The following is a 16,720-nucleotide window of genomic DNA, read 5'->3' as shown; positions in this document are numbered from 1 at the left end:
AAATAAATTTGCCCATTTTTTTTAACCCGAAAAATGCTCTGAAGCCCACACACGATCGTTTTTAATGACATTAAAAAAAACTTTATTTTTTAGAACCCGAAAAACGGTCGTGTGTACGCGGCATTACTCTTCGAGCCCCGGTTACTACTGGATGGGGAGTGGAAGAAGATCACTCCGCCAGGGAAGGCAAGGAGATAGTCAGGTGGCTGGCCAGGATTTGAGTCAAGGCAGAAGAACAAACGAGCGAATGCTGATTGGGCATGCACCCGAAACTGAAGAAATATTCCCTCCGCTCCGACCAGTACATGATCATCAGAAAGGGGCACAGATAATGGGAAAAATACAACCCCCCTATGCTTTTTATTTTGAATTCTGCACTGACTGTCTTTGAAATTGCCCCGGCCCCCTATTAAATCCAATCTGGGGACAAAACCAGGGACAGACTTGGTCCGGGGACAGTGTCCTCAAACAGGGGACTGTCCCCTGAAACTGGGGATGTCTGAGCACCCTACCTTAGTAGAAGCCCAGTCTAGTCTGAAAACATATAAAAAGTGCAAAAAACTAAACCTTACAAAAATGAAATCCATTCCTGTAAGAAATAAATCTTAGATCTGAAGACTGAGTGTGGTGAAAACATGGCCACCTAGAGCCGTGTAGCCACACAATTAATAATAGGAGTTAAATAACCGTGCTGTAAAAATGATTATATATTGCAGAATAACAAGAATCAGTTTAGATGTAGAATACAGTAGTACCTTGGATTATGAGCATAATCCGTTCCAGAAGCATGCTTGTAATCCAAAGCACTCGTATTTTAAATCAAGTTTCCCCATAGGAATGGAGACTCAGATAATTTGTTCCAGTGTCACTGCAAGTGTATGCAGTACCGCATGTGGCCAGAGGTCGGAGACACTTGAAAACACCCGGAGACACTCGGGAACAGAGTGTTTCCAATGCCTCGTTTCCACTGAGCGGATCGGTTCGGTACGGTTCGGTTCGGTACGCTATTTTGGGTGTTTCCACTACGAAAGTGTGCCATTAAACCGAACCGTACCAGACCATTCTGGGTCCTGCTTCAGATGTGGGGCCATAGGAAATGGAACGGTTCCATTAGGGGAGGAGATGCAATACATTCCACTGATTGGTGGACGTGCTAGGCATTTTTTCTAAATCCTGAATGGTCCCCGACGGTCCGATTTGCAGTGGAAACGCTCACGAGAATAGACCGGTCCATTCTAAACCGCTCCATTCTTACTGACCCGAACCGTTCCGTGCAGTGGAAACAAGGCATTAGTGTATCTGAGTGGCTCCAAGTGTCCCCGAGGAGCATTGCAGCATGCAGTACTGCACACCATAGAGGCTTAAATCGCGAGGCAAAGATTGCAAACCGAGTCAGGATTAAAAAAAAAAACAGCTCCTATTGTGAAACGCTTATAAACAGTGTTACTCGCCATCCGAAGTTTTACTGTAGTAACTTTTCACATACAGTGGAACCTTGGATTATGAGCATAATCCATTCCAGGAGAATGCTCGTAATCCAAAGCACTCGCATATCAAAGCGAGTTTCCCCATAGAAGTCAATAGAAACAAAAATAGTTTGTTCTGCATTGACTTCTATGGCATGCAATGCCGCATGTGGCCAGAGGTGGGGGGGGGGGGGGGGCGCCGGATAGCCTCGGAAAGGCTCAGGGACACCGCGGCTAAACTCGGAAAACCTCAAAAACTGAGTATTTCAGAGTTTTTCAGAGTACTTCAAAACGGCTCTGATCGGCACTGATTGGCTCCGGCGAAACCCCACCTCAGGCCATATGCAGTTCTGCACACCGCTGTGGCTTGAATCCTGCTTTGCGAGACAACACCCGCAAACTGGGTCAGGATTTAAAAAAAAAAAAGTGCTTGTATTGCGAAATTCACGTTAACAGCGGTACTCGCAATCAGAGGTTTTACTGTATAGGGAAGTGGAACACAATGTGATTGAGTACCAACGTCCGACAGTAGATGTCAGTGAAGGGTAATGAATGTGCCATTTCAAAGTTAAATAGAAATGTTCCAGGATGGAAACTTGCTTTAACCCTTAAACTTTCCAATGATTATTCGTCAGTGTTGCCAACCTACCAGACTGAAATTTACTGACACAACACTTAAAATTGACCGGCACAGCCAAGTTTTTTACTGGCGTTTCCAACAGTTACACAATTACAGTTTTAAGTGCAAATTTCAGTATTTAGGCTACAAACAAGTACGTTATGAAATTAGAAGGAATGAGCTTCTTTTAAAATCATAATGATAAACAGAAATCACCCAAATGGCCCTGATGAAAAGTTTACATACCTTGGAATGTTTTGCCTTGGTACAGACACAGAAGATGGCACACACAAGTTAAACACACATGTTAAAATGGCTATTAAAAGGTTAATTTCCCACATTTGTGGCTTTTTAAATCACAATTAGTGTTTGTGTATAAATAGTCAATGAGTTTGTTAGCTCTCACATGGATGCACTAAGCAGGCTATATACTAAGCCATGGGTAACAGAAAAGAACAATCAAAAGACCTGGGTAACAAGGTAATGAAACTTTACAAATATGGAAAAGGATATCAAAAGTTATCCAAAGCCTTCAATATGCCAGTCAGTACTGTTAAATCATTTTATAAGTGGAACATTTGGGGATCTCCTGATACCAAGCCAAGGTCAGGTAGACCAATAAAGATTTCAGCCACAACTACCACAGGAATTGTTTGGGATACAAAGAAAAACCCCAGGTAACCTCAGGAGAAATACAGGCTGCTCTGGAAAAAGATGGCGTGGTTGTTTTTAAGGAGCATAATACATTGATACTTGAACAAAAAAGAGCTGCATTGTCGAGTTGCCAGAAAGAAGCCTTTACTGCACAAGTTCCACAAAAAAGCCTGGTTACAATATGCCCAACAACACCTTGGCATGCCTCATTGGCTTTTTTGTAGCATTGCACAGTAAAGGCTTCCTTCTGGCAGCTCAACCATGCAGCTCTTTTTTATTCAAGTATCGTTGAATTGTGCTCCTTAAAAACAACCACACCGTCTTTTTGGGGAGCAGCCTGTATTTCTCCTGAGGTTACCTGTGGGTTTTTCTTTGTATCCTGAGCAATTCTTCCACCAGTTGTGGCTGCAATCTTTCTTGGTCTACCTGATCTTGGCTTGGTATCAAAAGAGCCCCAAATTTTCCACGTCTTAATAAGGGATTAAAAACAGTACTGACTAGGTATCTTTTTATATGCTTTTTCATCTTTTTAAAAGTTCCATTACTTTGTAACGCAGGTCTTTTGACTGTTCTTTTCTACCTCCTCATGGCTCAGTTTCTAGCCTGCTTAGGGCATCCAAGTGAGAGCTAACAAACTCATTCACGAATTATACACAGACACTAAGGCCCCTTTCACACTGGGGCGGTGGGTGCTGCGCTATTCGGCCGCTAGCAGGGCGCTTTTCCCCTTCGCTGTAGTGGCCCTTTGCCAGCGGTATAGCCGCGGTGCCCATGAATTTTAATGGGCAGGAGTGGTGGAGGAGCGGTATACAGGCCGCTCCAAAGATGCTGCTAGCAGGACTTTTTTTTACCCTCCTGCTAGCACACCACTCCAGTGTGAAAGCCCTCGGAGCTTTGACATTGCAGAGACAACAGCGATTCTTTCAGGGCGCTTTGCAGGTGCTAGTTTAAGCGTTATAACACCTGCAAAGCGCCTCAGTGTGAAAGGGGTCTAATTGTGATTTAAAAAGCCACAAATGTGAGAAATTAACCTTTAATTCACGCTTTAACCTGTGTGTGCCACCTTCTGTGTCCTGACTAGGGTTGAGCGAACCCGAACTGTAAAGTTCGGGTTCGGTACGGACTTTGGGTTTTTCCCGAACCCGGACCCGAACCCAAATAATTGAAAAAAGTTCGGGTCCGGGATCGGAGTTCGGGAAAAAAAAATGTGCGGAGGTCCCCCGCAAATTCAATAACCAGACCCTTTAGGTCTGGTATGGATATTCAGGGGAACCCCGCCGTCAATTTAAAACAAAAATGACGTGCGGTTCCCCCTAAATATCCATAACCAGACCCTTCGGGTCTGGTATGTATATTCAGGGGAACCCCGCCGTAAATCTAAAACAAAAATGACGTGCGGTTCCCCCTAAATATCCATAACCAGACCCGTTATCCGAGCACGTTGACCTGGCCGGCCACAGAAAAGAGGGGGGGACAGAGTGCGGCCCCCCCTCTCCTGAACCGCACCAGGCCACATGCCCTCAACATGGGGAGGATGTCCCCATGTTGATGGGGACAAGGGTCTCATCCCCACAACCCTTGCCCGGTGGTTGTGGGGGTATGCGGGCGGGAGGTTTATTAGAATCTGGAAGACCCCTTTAACAAAGGGGACCCCCAGAATCTGACCCCCCCTGTGTGAAATGGTAATGGGGTACACTGTACCCCTACCATTTCACGAAGGAAGTGTAAAGTATTGTAAAAAAACACACTGACACCAAAGAATAAAGTCCTTTATTAAAAAAAAACAAAAAACCTCCAGCGGTGAGAAATCCACTCGATCCCGGCTTCCTGCGTTGTCCTGTTCCAGGCTTATCTCATTTAAAGAATCAGTGCATAGATACGATGGCGCACATTTGGACTCACGACGGCGTATCAGTAGATACATCGGCGTAAGTTTCTGTGAATCCGGGACATAGTGTCTACAAAGTAGGGGATAGATTTATGGCAATTTTTTTTTTTTTTTTTTTACTGGTAATGGCAGTAACAGCAGACAGATCAGACACTTTTGACACTTTTTTGGGACCATTGACATTTATACAGTGATCACAGCTAAAAATAGCCACTGATTACTGTATAACATAGTTGCCAACTGTCCCAAATTTCCCGGCATTAACACCTTTTCCCCGCATTTATTGTGTTCCGAGAAATCTTTTTTTTTTTTCCAGATTTTTTGCTGACGCGGGCTACCGCCGCTAGAGGTCCACTTTAAGAAGACCAAAACACTAGTACAATACAATTTAAAGCTGCAGCTCCTGATGTAAAGAGGGACTCCGCTGGGTATGCCCGATGTAAGGAGGGACTCCGCTGGGTATGCCCGATGTAAGGAGGGACTCCGCTGGGTATGCCCGATGTAAGGAGGGACTCCGCTGGGTATGCCCGATGTAAGGAGGGACTCCGCTGGGTATGCCTGATGTAAGGAGGGACTCCGCTTGGGATGCCTCTGCTGGGGGCATCTGATGTAAGGACGGACTCCACTGGGGGCACCTGGTGGCAGGTGACACACTCGGGGCTAACACTGATTATGGTGAGTTGAATAATTTCATTTTATATTAAAATGTAGTAGAAGGAATAATGCTCTTCAACCATCCTGACACCATAACAACCATGGTGCCGGGATGATTGAAGCGCTAACACCTGGTGTCTGGAGAATCTTTAACTGCCGCTTGTTAAACTCTTGAATACACATATTTCTATTGTGGTGTAGGATCTGGGCCTGCTGTCCCTCCTTCCTTCTTTCCTTCCTTCTCTCTCCTTCCCTCCCTCTTTCTCCCTCATTTATCTCAGACTCTAACCACACCCCATTTAAGCCACGCCCACGCAAACCACGCCCGTTTTTTTGCCGCTGCGAGAGCCGCTTTTTTTTTGTTGCTATGTCACGTCTACAAATGCATGCCCCGCCTCCCACTGGCGTAGGAAGGGGGGGGCAGGGGGTGCTGTTGCCCCGGGCGAACCATTTAGGGGGGCGACTTTCCGTGCCTCCTCCTAATTTTAATTTCCCGTGTCACCGCGACACGGATGTTTTCCGAGCGGCCAGCGGCCACCATGTGTAATGTCCAGCCGCCAGCGCCCTGTGATTGGGCATATGGGGGTCATGTGAGGAGTGGGGCTGGAAGTCCCGCCTCCGCACATGACCGCCATACGTCCAATCGCAGAGCGCCAGGAAAGTCTGAAAATGGGGGCGGCCGGCGGGAGACGTCAGGCACGGAAAGTGTGAGCCGCCGGCGCCGTCTTCCCCTCCGCTCTGGTGCTCTGCGGTACGGCGCTGCCACTGTGTGAAGGGGAGTTGCAGCATGGAGCGGGCTGCGGGTGGATGGTGCTGGCGGCCGGCGGGGAAGAGTCGGAACTCCATCCGAAGCAGTTCTGCACATCCAGTGCTGGGGTCCTGTCCGTCCTGGAGGAGTCTCTGGAGAAGAGCAGAAACAGGTAAGGAGGACTCAGAGGATGGACTTCTACTGTAGGAGTTAGGTGGGTCAGTGCAGGGGTCAGTGTCGGTGCAGGTGTCGGGTCAGTGCAGGGGTCAGTGTCAGTGCAGGTGTCGGTGTCAGTGCAGGGGTCGGGTCAGTGTCAGTGCAGGTGTCGGGTCAGTCTAGGGGTCAGTGTCAGTGCAGGTGTCGGGTCAGTGTCAGTGCAGGTGTCGGGTCAGTGCAGGGGTCAGTGTAGGTGTCGGGTCAGTGCAGGGGTCAGTGTCAGTGCAGGGGTCAGGGTCAGTGCAGGGGTCAGTGCAGGGGTCAGGGTCAGTGCAGGTGACAGTGCAGGTGTCAGTGTAGGTGTTGGGTCAGTGTAAGTGTTAGTGCAGGTGTCAGTGTAGGTGTTGGGTCAGTGCAGGTGTCGGGTCAGTGTCAGTGCAGGTGTCGGGTCAGTGTCAGTGCAGGTGTCAGGTCAGTGCAGGTGACAGTGCAGGTGTCAGTGTAGGTGTTGGGTAAGTGTTAGGGGTCAGTGTCAGTGCAGGGGTCAGTGTCAGTGCAGGGGTCAGTGTAGGTGGTCAGTGCAGGGGTCAGTGTCAGTGCAGGGGTCAGTGTCAGTGTAGGTGTCAGTGTAGGTGTCAGTGTAGGGGTCAGGGTTAGTGTAGGTGTCAGTGCAGGTGTCAGTGCAGGGGTCAGTGTCAGTGTAGGGGTCAGTGTCAGTGTAGGGGTCAGGGTTAGTGTAGGTGTCAGTGTAGGGGTCAGTGTCAGTGCAGGGGTCAGTGTCAGTGCAGGGGTCAGTGTCAGTGTAGGGGTCAGTGTAGGGGTCAGTGTCAGTGTAGGTGTCAGTGTAGGGGTCAGTGTCAGTGCAGGGGTCAGTGTCAGTGTAGGGGTCAGTGTCAGTGTAGGTGTCAGTGCAGGGGTCAGTGTAGGGGTCAGTGTCAGTGTAGGGGTCAGTGTAGGGGTCAGGGTTAGTGTAGGGGTCAGTGTCAGTGCAGGGGTCAGTGTCAGTGCAGGGGTCAGGGTTAGTGTAGGTGTCAGTGCAGGGGTCAGTGGCAGTGCAGGGGTCAGTGTCAGTGTAGGGGTCAGTGTCAGTGTAGGGGTCAGTGTCAGTGCAGGGGTCAGTGTCAGTGCAGGGGTCAGTGTCAGTGCAGGGGTCAGTGTAGGGGTCAGTGTCAGTGCAGGGGTCAGTGTCAGTGTAGGGGTCAGTGTCAGTGTAGGGGTCAGTGTAGGGGTCAGTGCAGGGGTCAGTGTCAGTGTAGGGGTCAGTGTCAGTGTCAGTGTAGGGGTCAGTGTAGGGGTCAGGGTTAGTGTAGGTGTCAGTGTAGGGGTCAGTGTCAGTGTAGGGGTCAGTGTCAGTGCAGGGGTCAGTGTCAGTGTAGGGGTCAGTGTAGGGGTCAGTGTCAGTGTAGGGGTCAGGGTTAGTGTAGGTGTCAGTGCAGGGGTCAGTGTCAGTGCAGGGGTCAGTGTCAGTGTAGGGGTCAGTGTCAGTGTAGGGGTCAGTGTAGGGGTCAGGGTTAGTGTAGGTGTCAGTGTAGGGGTCAGTGTCAGTGTAGGGGTCAGTGTCAGTGTAGGTGTCAGTGCAGGGGTCAGTGTCAGTGTAGGGGTCAGTGTCAGTGTAGGGGTCAGGGTTAGTGTAGGGGTCAGTGTCAGTGCAGGGGTCAGTGTCAGTGTAGGGGTCAGTGTAGGGGTCAGTGTCAGTGTAGGGGTCAGTGTCAGTGTAGGTGTCAGTGTAGGGGTCAGTGTCAGTGTAGGTGTAGGGGTCAGTGTCAGTGTAGGGGTTTTAAAAAAAGCTCCAAAATATTTAAATCCCCCACGTTTATGCACATATAAACGTGGATGTTTATATAAGGGGGGGCGAAATTTTTTTTTCGCCCCGGGCGCCCATAACTCTGGTTACGCCACTGCCGCCTCCTAATTATAATAAGATCCCACCTACAGCCAAAAAAGTGTCCCTATAATTTTTTTTACAATGTTGGCAACTATGGTATAACTTTTACTGGCAGGGAAGGGGTTAATACTAGGGGGCGATCAAGGGGTTAATTGTGTTTCCTGGCAGTGTTGCTAACTGTATGGGGGCTGGGATGACTGGAGGAGGAGAGATATCGCTGATCCTCATAACGAGTATCAGCAGATCTCTCTATCTCCCGTCAAAACGGGGGTCTGTCTGTTTACATTGACAGATCCATGTTCTGGCTCTCGTTCGTGGACGGCCATCGCGGCCACCGGGCAAGCGCATCGAGCCCCCGTCCGTACGATGGGCCCGCGCCTGCTACAGCACTTTAAAGCAGAAGTCTGCCTACTGCTGCAAAAATTAAAAGCCAGCAGCTGCACATACTTAATAATCAGACACTTACCTGTCCTGGAGTCCAGCGATGTTGGCACCACAGCTGATATTTCCATCAGCTGTCAGGTGCATGCCGCCTCCATTACAATTAAGGGAACCCGACACTTTAGCCTTTTGGCTTCATGCCAGGAACCCTACTGCCCATGGCAATTTGCAGGAACATGCCAACCAGCCGCCCTTGTCACACGATTAATTTTTTAATTTGAAAAAGCTTGGACCATACTCAGCAAATTAAATCACCATAAAGCCCTGCACACATGGATTTTGGACGACAACGGCTGGTTAAAAAAAAAAAAAAAAACAGCAGACAGGCAGGCCAATGGCAAAACGTGCTGATCTGGCATGGGGGGCATCCCCCAGTCAGAACACAACAGCTCAACGGGGGAGATCCCTGAACTAACCTTACATGGTTAGTACAGCAGCTTCAACCAGAGCTGTCAGTTTTTTTTTGTGCAACCTGCAGTGCTGGATTGCACAAAAAAAAAAAAAACTGTAGTGTCTACCTGTGAAAACAAATGGAAAGGTCAGGGACAAAGCATGATATAACTTACAGGTTGCATTCCATTGTAAACTTGATATAGGTAGAGTCATTGTCACACTGCAAAACACAATGAGGTTAATTTACTAAAACTGGAGAATACAAAATCTGGTGCAGCTGTGCATGGTAGCCAATCAGCTTCTAACTTCAGCTTGTTCTATTAAGTTTTATCAATAAAACCTGATTTCTACGCAGAGCTGCACTAGATTTTGCACTCTCCAGGTTTAGTAAATCAACCCCCCAGAGTCTTCTCTAGATGTCACAGGTGTGTTGCTACATTGTTTGTGATTGGCTTCTGTGGGGTTCTATTAATCTGTGAATGTTTAACCCTGTGCTGGCATTCCGCCTATTATCAAAAAGGTGAAACTGATGTGCTGCAAATGAGGTGATTACCAACAAGTGGTTAAACTCTCTGCAGCATGTGCAGATTACAGGCCAACCAGGAGGAGGGGTTAGAACTGGAATAAAGTCACATACATAACTAGCAAACAAGTCAGTGTGCCAGATAGGAAGCAGACATAGAAAATGGCCCTAAAAGCAGACGCCTATGTGGTTCTGAATGATGGGCACAAGATGCCAGTGATCGGGTTCGGTACCGCTGCCGCCGAACAGGTAGGATGCAGACTTTTTTTTATCAAACCAACTTTATTAACCACTTAAGCCCCAGACCTTTAGGCAGCTAAATGCGCAAGCCAGGTTTTGCGATTCGGCACTGCGTCGCTTTAACAGACAATTGCGCGGTCGTGCGACGTGGCTCCCAAACAAAATTGGCGTTCTTTTTTTCCCCACAAATAGAGATTTCTTTTGGTGGTATTTGATCACCTCTGCGTTTTTTATTTTTTGCGCTATAAACAAAAATAGAGCGACAATTTTGAAAAAAATGCAATATTTTTTACTTTTTGCTGTAATAAATATCCCCCCCCCCCCCCCCCCCAAAAAAAAAAAAAAAAAAAAGATATATATATATATATATATATATATATATATATATATATATATATATATATATATATATATATATATATATATATATAAAAATTTCCTCAGTTTAGGCCGATACGTATTCTACATATTTTTGTAAAAAAATATCGCAATAAGCGTTTTATCGATTGGTTTGCGCAAAATTGATAGCGTTTACAAAATAGGGGATATTTTTATTGCATTTTTATTAATTTTTTTTTTACTACTAATGGCGGCGATCAGCTTTTATTTTTTTTATTTTTTTTTGAGACTGCGACATTATGGCGGACACTTCGGACAATTTTGACACATTTTTGGGACCATTGTCATTTTCACAGCAAAAAATGCATTTAAATTGCATTGTTTATTGTGAAAATGACAGTTGCAGTTTGGGAGTTAACCACAGGGGGCGCTGAAGGAGTTAGGGTTCACCTAGTGTGTGTTTACAACTGTAGGGGGGTGTGGCTGTAAGTCTGACGTCATCGATCGAGTCTCCCTATAAAAGGGATGACTCGATCGATGCAGCCGCCACAGTGAAGCACGGCGAAGCCGTGTTTACATACGGCTCTCCCTCGTTCTTCAGCTCCGGGGAGCGATCGCGAGGGGGCGGCTAGAAACTAATAGCCGCGCCCTCGTCCCGGATCGCTCCCCGCGGGTTTCCGACCGCCGCATGTACCGGGGGGGACGGGTGTCCCGATCAGACCCTCGACCCGCGGAAAGGCGGGAACGTACATGTACGCCCATATGCCTGTATGTGCCATTCTGTGGACGTACATATACATGCAGCGGTCGGCAACCAGTTAAAAATAAAACATAACCTTAAATGGGTTGTAAAAATACAATCCCCCCCCCCCCCCCTAAATAGCTTCCTTTACCCTAGTGCAGTCCTCTTTCACTTACCTGATCCTTAGATTTTGCGTTTAAATGTCCTTATTTCTTCTGAGAAATCCTCACTTCCTGTTCTTCTGTCTGTAACTCCACACAGTAATGCAAGGCTTTCTCCCTGGTGTGGAGTGTTGTGCTCGCCCCCTCCCTTGGACTACAGGAGAGTCAGGACGATCTCTACGTTGCAGATGAAGGAGCTGTGTGTTAGTGGGCGTCCTGACTCTCCTGTAGTCCAAGGGAGGGGGCGAGCATGACCCTCCACACCAAGGAGAAAGCCTTGCATTACTGTGTGGAGTTAGAGACAGAAGAACAGGAAGTGAGGATTTCTCAGAAGAAATAAGGACATTTAAAAGCAAAATCGAAGGGTGAGGTAAGTGAAGGAGGACTGCACTAAGGTAAAGGAAGCTATTTAGGGGGAAAAAAATTGTACCTTTACAACCCCTTTAAGGCTAAGTTTATAAGGTGGCCGATGGGCTGTAAAAACAGATTTAATTAATAACATTGTTGGGACTTTATATGAGACGACTGCTGCAGAGTTTGTAAGTCTCCATGCCTGAATCTTATAGAAAAAATAGGGCGAGGGGAATGGCTGGACTTTATATGAAGCACAATACCAAAACAAATGAATGAATTGGTAAATAATATTTAAGGGTGCATGTGGGGCAGTAAATAACAAATGCATATAAATGTACACACAAACTTGTATATAGACATTATTGACTGCATGCATGATAATGTAAAATGTATTCAAATTTCTTCATAATGGTAGCTGTGGCAATACATTGGTATATAGCTCTATGAACATTTCGTGAATAACTTTCACTCATCGGGAGTAAATGCAATTTATAGGTATGTCTAATAAAATCTACATACCAAATGTAGTAACTAATAACAGGAAGAGCGGGGAACCACAACTTAATCCCAATACTATTACCTATAAGTAAGCTTCAGTATTCAACATGGGTAGTATTAGTCACTGGAGGCACTATGGGAACATCATCCCCAGAAACTGAGGTGGCGGTGACTGCGGCAGCACAGCGGTGAACAGAAAATAAGTACCGTATTTATCACCCTATTACGCGCTCCGGCGTATAGCGCGCACCCCTAATCTAGCCCTGAAATTCCTGTGTTTTTTTTTTTTTTTTATACTTTCGGTTTTGGTGTCTTGCCCGGCGGCCTTGTCCGGTCCGGTGTCCTTCTGTGGCCATCGTGGTGTCCTCCCTGCTGTGTTTTTCAGCCGATCGCCGCTTCCCGCGCTGTTTGAACCACTCCGCCGACATATACCGAGCGCAGTACACTCGGGTATACTCGGGCAGGTTCGGCTCCGAGTAAATACGGTAAGCGTCAATAGATGTCGTCCCCAATAAAGAACTCTGGTTGTAATAAGTGCTGAATAGGGGCCCATAGGGCTTCTGTGGAAACAGTGTATTAGCAAAGTGACTACACAATTAATAATTGGGGAAGATAAGAGCCATTACCAAAGGGAAGAGAAAGGCCTGGTTCACACTGGTACGATTTGAGATGTCAAATCGCATCTGAAATCGGCGGCATTTGTCGGCAATGGCACCATCCTAATCGGTGCGGCGCTGCATCGATTTCAAAAAGTAGTTCCTGTACTACTTTTTGCGATTTCGGGCCGTGATTTACATTTGTGCAGAAACCTGCACAGATGTCCCTGAAATCGCATCCGAAATCGGGACTGCCAGCGGGAGTGAAATCGTACGAGTTCAGTATCAGTCGGTAACCTGCTAAACTACCTGAAGGAGATCCGGGTGCCAAGTCTGCTAAGGAGGATTATCTCCGCTGTTTCAACCATAAGGAGGGTCTGTGGCAGAGACTTTTTCCCCAAGTTCCGAGTGACATTCTGGCTGCCAGGCTAGTGAGAGAGGCCTGTCCAGGTGCACTACACCCACTCAGGCTGGAGTGGTGACCAAGAAAGTATCGTATGGAAGCAGGACTGTTTCCCTGTTACTCGCACCTAAATCTGCTGTTTCCATTTTTACTAAACCTCTATGGGATTATAGGCAGGATGCCTGGACATACCAATAATTTGAGACCACACACTTAATTTTTTTTAAATAACTTACTTTATTAATTAAAGATAAAACGCCCATCTTTATACAAATAACAATTTTTTTTTTTTTTTTGGGATAAAATCTGTCCGCGGCATAACTATTGTTTTTTATTTAATAAATAATCATTAAAATATTAACATCACATATTTCACCTTACTCAATCAACTGTACCAAATAAAATTACAGCTCAGCCACTAAGACTCGAGCTGAATGAATTGCCTTAAAATATTCAATAAACTATCCCCTTTTGCCAACCTGCAAAAAATGGATTTACCACATAGCTATAGCCGCGGGCCTGCGACAAGGGAAGGGAGGGTGGGGAGATACGCTGTTGGTCTTCTCCTGGAACAGCTGGCCCCGATCCCATGGAACCAGCTCTTTAAATAGGGATTTTTCCCAAGCTGGAAAGTTCTGGAAGGTCAGATGACCTTAGCTGACCTATCCTGAACCCCCTAAGGCCTCAAAATTCTCCCCAGTAACTGAACTGACTGCACCAATCCTAACCTTTCCCGCCTAACTGACCTATTGACCTATCCCAGCCTCAACTTTATCCCTAGCAACTAGCTGAGCTTAACCAATCCAAGAGATTCCCGCCTAAATAACCCAGGGAAACCTTGAAACTGCCCCCTGCCATGAATCCCATAAGGAAAAGGGGGGCCTTGAAACGGCCTAATCCCCTTTTCCCCCTACTCTTCACCAAGTTATATTGTTTTTACCTGGCTGGGTAATAAAGAGCACAGAAAAAGATGCCTGTCGTGGACATTCCATTCCTTTACTGCAACTTTCACAAAATACCCCTAGACGGTGGAGGAATACGAGGTAACATGCCACCCAAAACAAACCAGCAGCTCCTTTGGGGGTAGTGATACAATTTTATGAGGGACAGCAGTTGCCGGTATTTTAGGTCCAGTCCTCACAGGCTCACATGCCCCCTTTTTTAATAGCCTGTCTGACTGTCATCTGCTTAAGGACTCTGGGGTCAAAAGAGAAGAGAACGGCGCCCTCTAAGTGCAGCATGTTTTACAATATTTTAATGTAGAAGGATTAAAAACACTCACATGGGGACAAAGGTTTTCAGGCATTCAAAGATTACAGTGTTGCATCCACATAGTCCTCGGTTTAGTGGGCGCGGCACAGGCTGCTAGAGGTGATCTTCTGTCCTGTGGCTTTCTGTCCGCTTTTAATGCACAGCGCTTCCTGGAGGCTTGGATGTAGATCATAGAGGCTCCGTGATGTGTAGTCGTCACTTCCGGGACAGGGGTTAGCGGGCGGCTCTTCGCGATCGGGGCATGCCCCTTCACGCTTGACTGGTGGCCATCTTGGATGTGGTAATTTTATACCATAGTGCATGGGTGCTCAACCTGTGGCTCTCCAGCTGTTGCGGAACTACAATTCCCATGAGGCATTGTAAGCCGCTGACACGTACAAGCATGTCTCCCAAAGGCTGAGGCATTATGGGAATTGTAGTTTTTCAACAGCTGGAGAGCCACAGGTTGAGCACCCATGCCATAGTGTAAGGGGGAGTGACGGTCGGCCCAAGTTTCCATGGTGACTTATACTAGCTAAATGCTTCTGGGTGCAGTGGCACGGTAATATGCACTACTATGCAATACTATGAATAAAACGGATGTTTTTAAAAATATATATATATATATATATATATATATATATATATATATATATATATATATATATATATATATATATATATATATATATATATATATATATATATATACACATACACATACACATACACATACTTTTTTTTTTTTTTTTTTTCCCTTCTTTTTTAATTGGTAGCCATGTTAAATGTATAACCATATGAACCAATTCCTAATAATTTTTTTCCAAATAATCACTAATATCACCATATATATTCAGTGTAGTAAATACAGTCTATGAGAAAAAACAATATTGATAAATTTACATACAATAATTTTCAAAATAAAGCTGAAAATCAAAAGAAGTCCAAGCAAAAGAGGGTCCAAATGTGAAGGCCTCCGAGACAGACTCCGTGCACAGAAAATACTGTACCTTCTCCCCCAGGCCCGGATTTCCCACAAGGCTACTGAGGCCAGGCCTTGGGGCGGCAGGGCTCCAAGGGGCGGCAGTGGCATGGAGTCCCCTGACGCCCGGAACATACAGTTAAGGGCGGTAAGTTATGGGGGAATCCGCTCGCTCGTTAATAAGTGATTGCGGCGATGGGGGAAATCGGATTTCCCCCAGAGGTTCACCCCCTAGTGAGTAGATTGCATTCATATTTTTGCCACCCAAATGCATTATTTTTCTACATTAAACTTCATTTGCCATGCAGTTGCCCACCCCATTAATGTGTTCAAATCTTCTTCTTGCAAGGTTTCCACATCCTAGGCTTAGCTTAGTGTTGTCAGCAAATGCAGAGATTGAACTGTTTACCCCATCCTCCAGGTCGTTTATGAACAAATTAAACCAGATTGGTCCCAAAACCGAACCCCACTTCACACCCCTGACCATTCCACGTATTCCATTTATCACCACCCTCTGAACTCTCCCTTGTAGCCCTTTTTTTTTTTTTTTTCAATCCATGTAATCGCCCTATGGTCCATGACACCGGACCTTACTTGGTAAAGTTAGTTAGGCTAACTGGTCTGTAATTCCCAGGAATGTATTTTGACCCTTTTTTAAATACTACTGGTGCTACAAGTTCCATACAAACCCTTGGGTGCAAGCCATCTGGTCCCGGTGATTTATTGATGTTAAGTTTTCCAAGTCTATTTCTAATTCTGTCCTCTGTTAGCCATGACGGTGCTTCCTGTAATGTCATGAGGACAAACGCTGCAGGAGAAGAATACCTTCATAATTCCCTCCCCCCCATCCTTTTGTAACCAGATGTCCTTCCTCATTCTTTATGGAGCCAATATGGTCTGGCCTCCCTTTTTTTTACTGTTTATATACTTAAAGCGGGAGTTCAACCGAAAAAAAATAATAATTTAAGATTAGATTGATGCTCATTTTGTTAAGGGGAATCGGTTAGTTTTTTGAAAATCCGAGCAGTACTTACCGTTTTAGAGAGCGATCTTCTCCACTGCTTCCGGGTATGGTCTTCGGGACTGGGCGTTCCTATTTGATTGACAGGCTTCCGACAGGCTTCCGACGGTCGCATACATCGCGTCACGAGTAGCCGAAAGAAGCGGAACACCGGTGCGGCTCTATACGGCACCTGCGCACCGACGTTCGGCTACTTTCGGAAAATCGTGACGCGATGTATGCGACCGTCGAAAGCCTGTCGGAAGCCTGTCAATCAAATAGGAATGCCCAGTCCCGCAGCTCATACCCGGAAGCGGCGGAGAAGATCGCTCTCTAAAACAGTAAGTACTGCTCGGATTTTATAAAAACTACCCGATTCCCCTTGACAAAATGAGCATCAATCTAATCTTAAAAATTTACTTTTCGGGTGAACCTCCACTTTAAAGCATTTCTTGGGATTTTTTTTTTTTTTGCTCTCCTCCGCTATGTGTCTTTCGTGTTCTATCTTAGCCGCCCTAATGCACCCTTGCATCTCTTGTTGCATTCTTTGTAAAGTCTGAATGCTGATGATCCCTCAGCCTTGTGTGTTTTTTTTTTTTTTTGAAGACCTTCTCCTTTGCTTTTTATATGCATTTTTACATAGGAGTTAAGCCATCCAGGACCTTTGTTTGCTCTTTTAAATGTATTTCACAATGGCATGTCCTGGCTAATGCCCTTATTTATATAT

At 46.2% G+C, this 16,720-nt stretch overlaps 1 protein-coding gene across 1 annotated transcript in view; it reads left to right on the top strand.

Annotated features, from left to right (window-relative positions):
* The first annotated feature begins 9,534 nt into the window (after window positions 1-9,534).
* The window catches only part of LOC120932852 (aldo-keto reductase family 1 member C1-like), a 51,028-nt gene continuing 43,842 nt past the window's right edge, over window positions 9,535-16,720 (top strand). Inside the window, exon 1 of the mRNA XM_040345639.1 lies at window positions 9,535-9,676. Within this exon, the coding sequence (XP_040201573.1) occupies window positions 9,590-9,676 (87 nt within the window). The 5' untranslated portion in view covers window positions 9,535-9,589. The remainder of the gene's footprint in view (window positions 9,677-16,720) is intronic.

Source organism: Rana temporaria, chromosome 3, assembly GCF_905171775.1.
Source record: "Rana temporaria chromosome 3, aRanTem1.1, whole genome shotgun sequence".
NCBI classification, from domain to species: domain Eukaryota; kingdom Metazoa; phylum Chordata; class Amphibia; order Anura; family Ranidae; genus Rana; species Rana temporaria.
The sequence above is the reverse complement of the archived record's forward strand: the minus strand, read 5'-3'. Positions and strand labels throughout refer to the sequence as shown.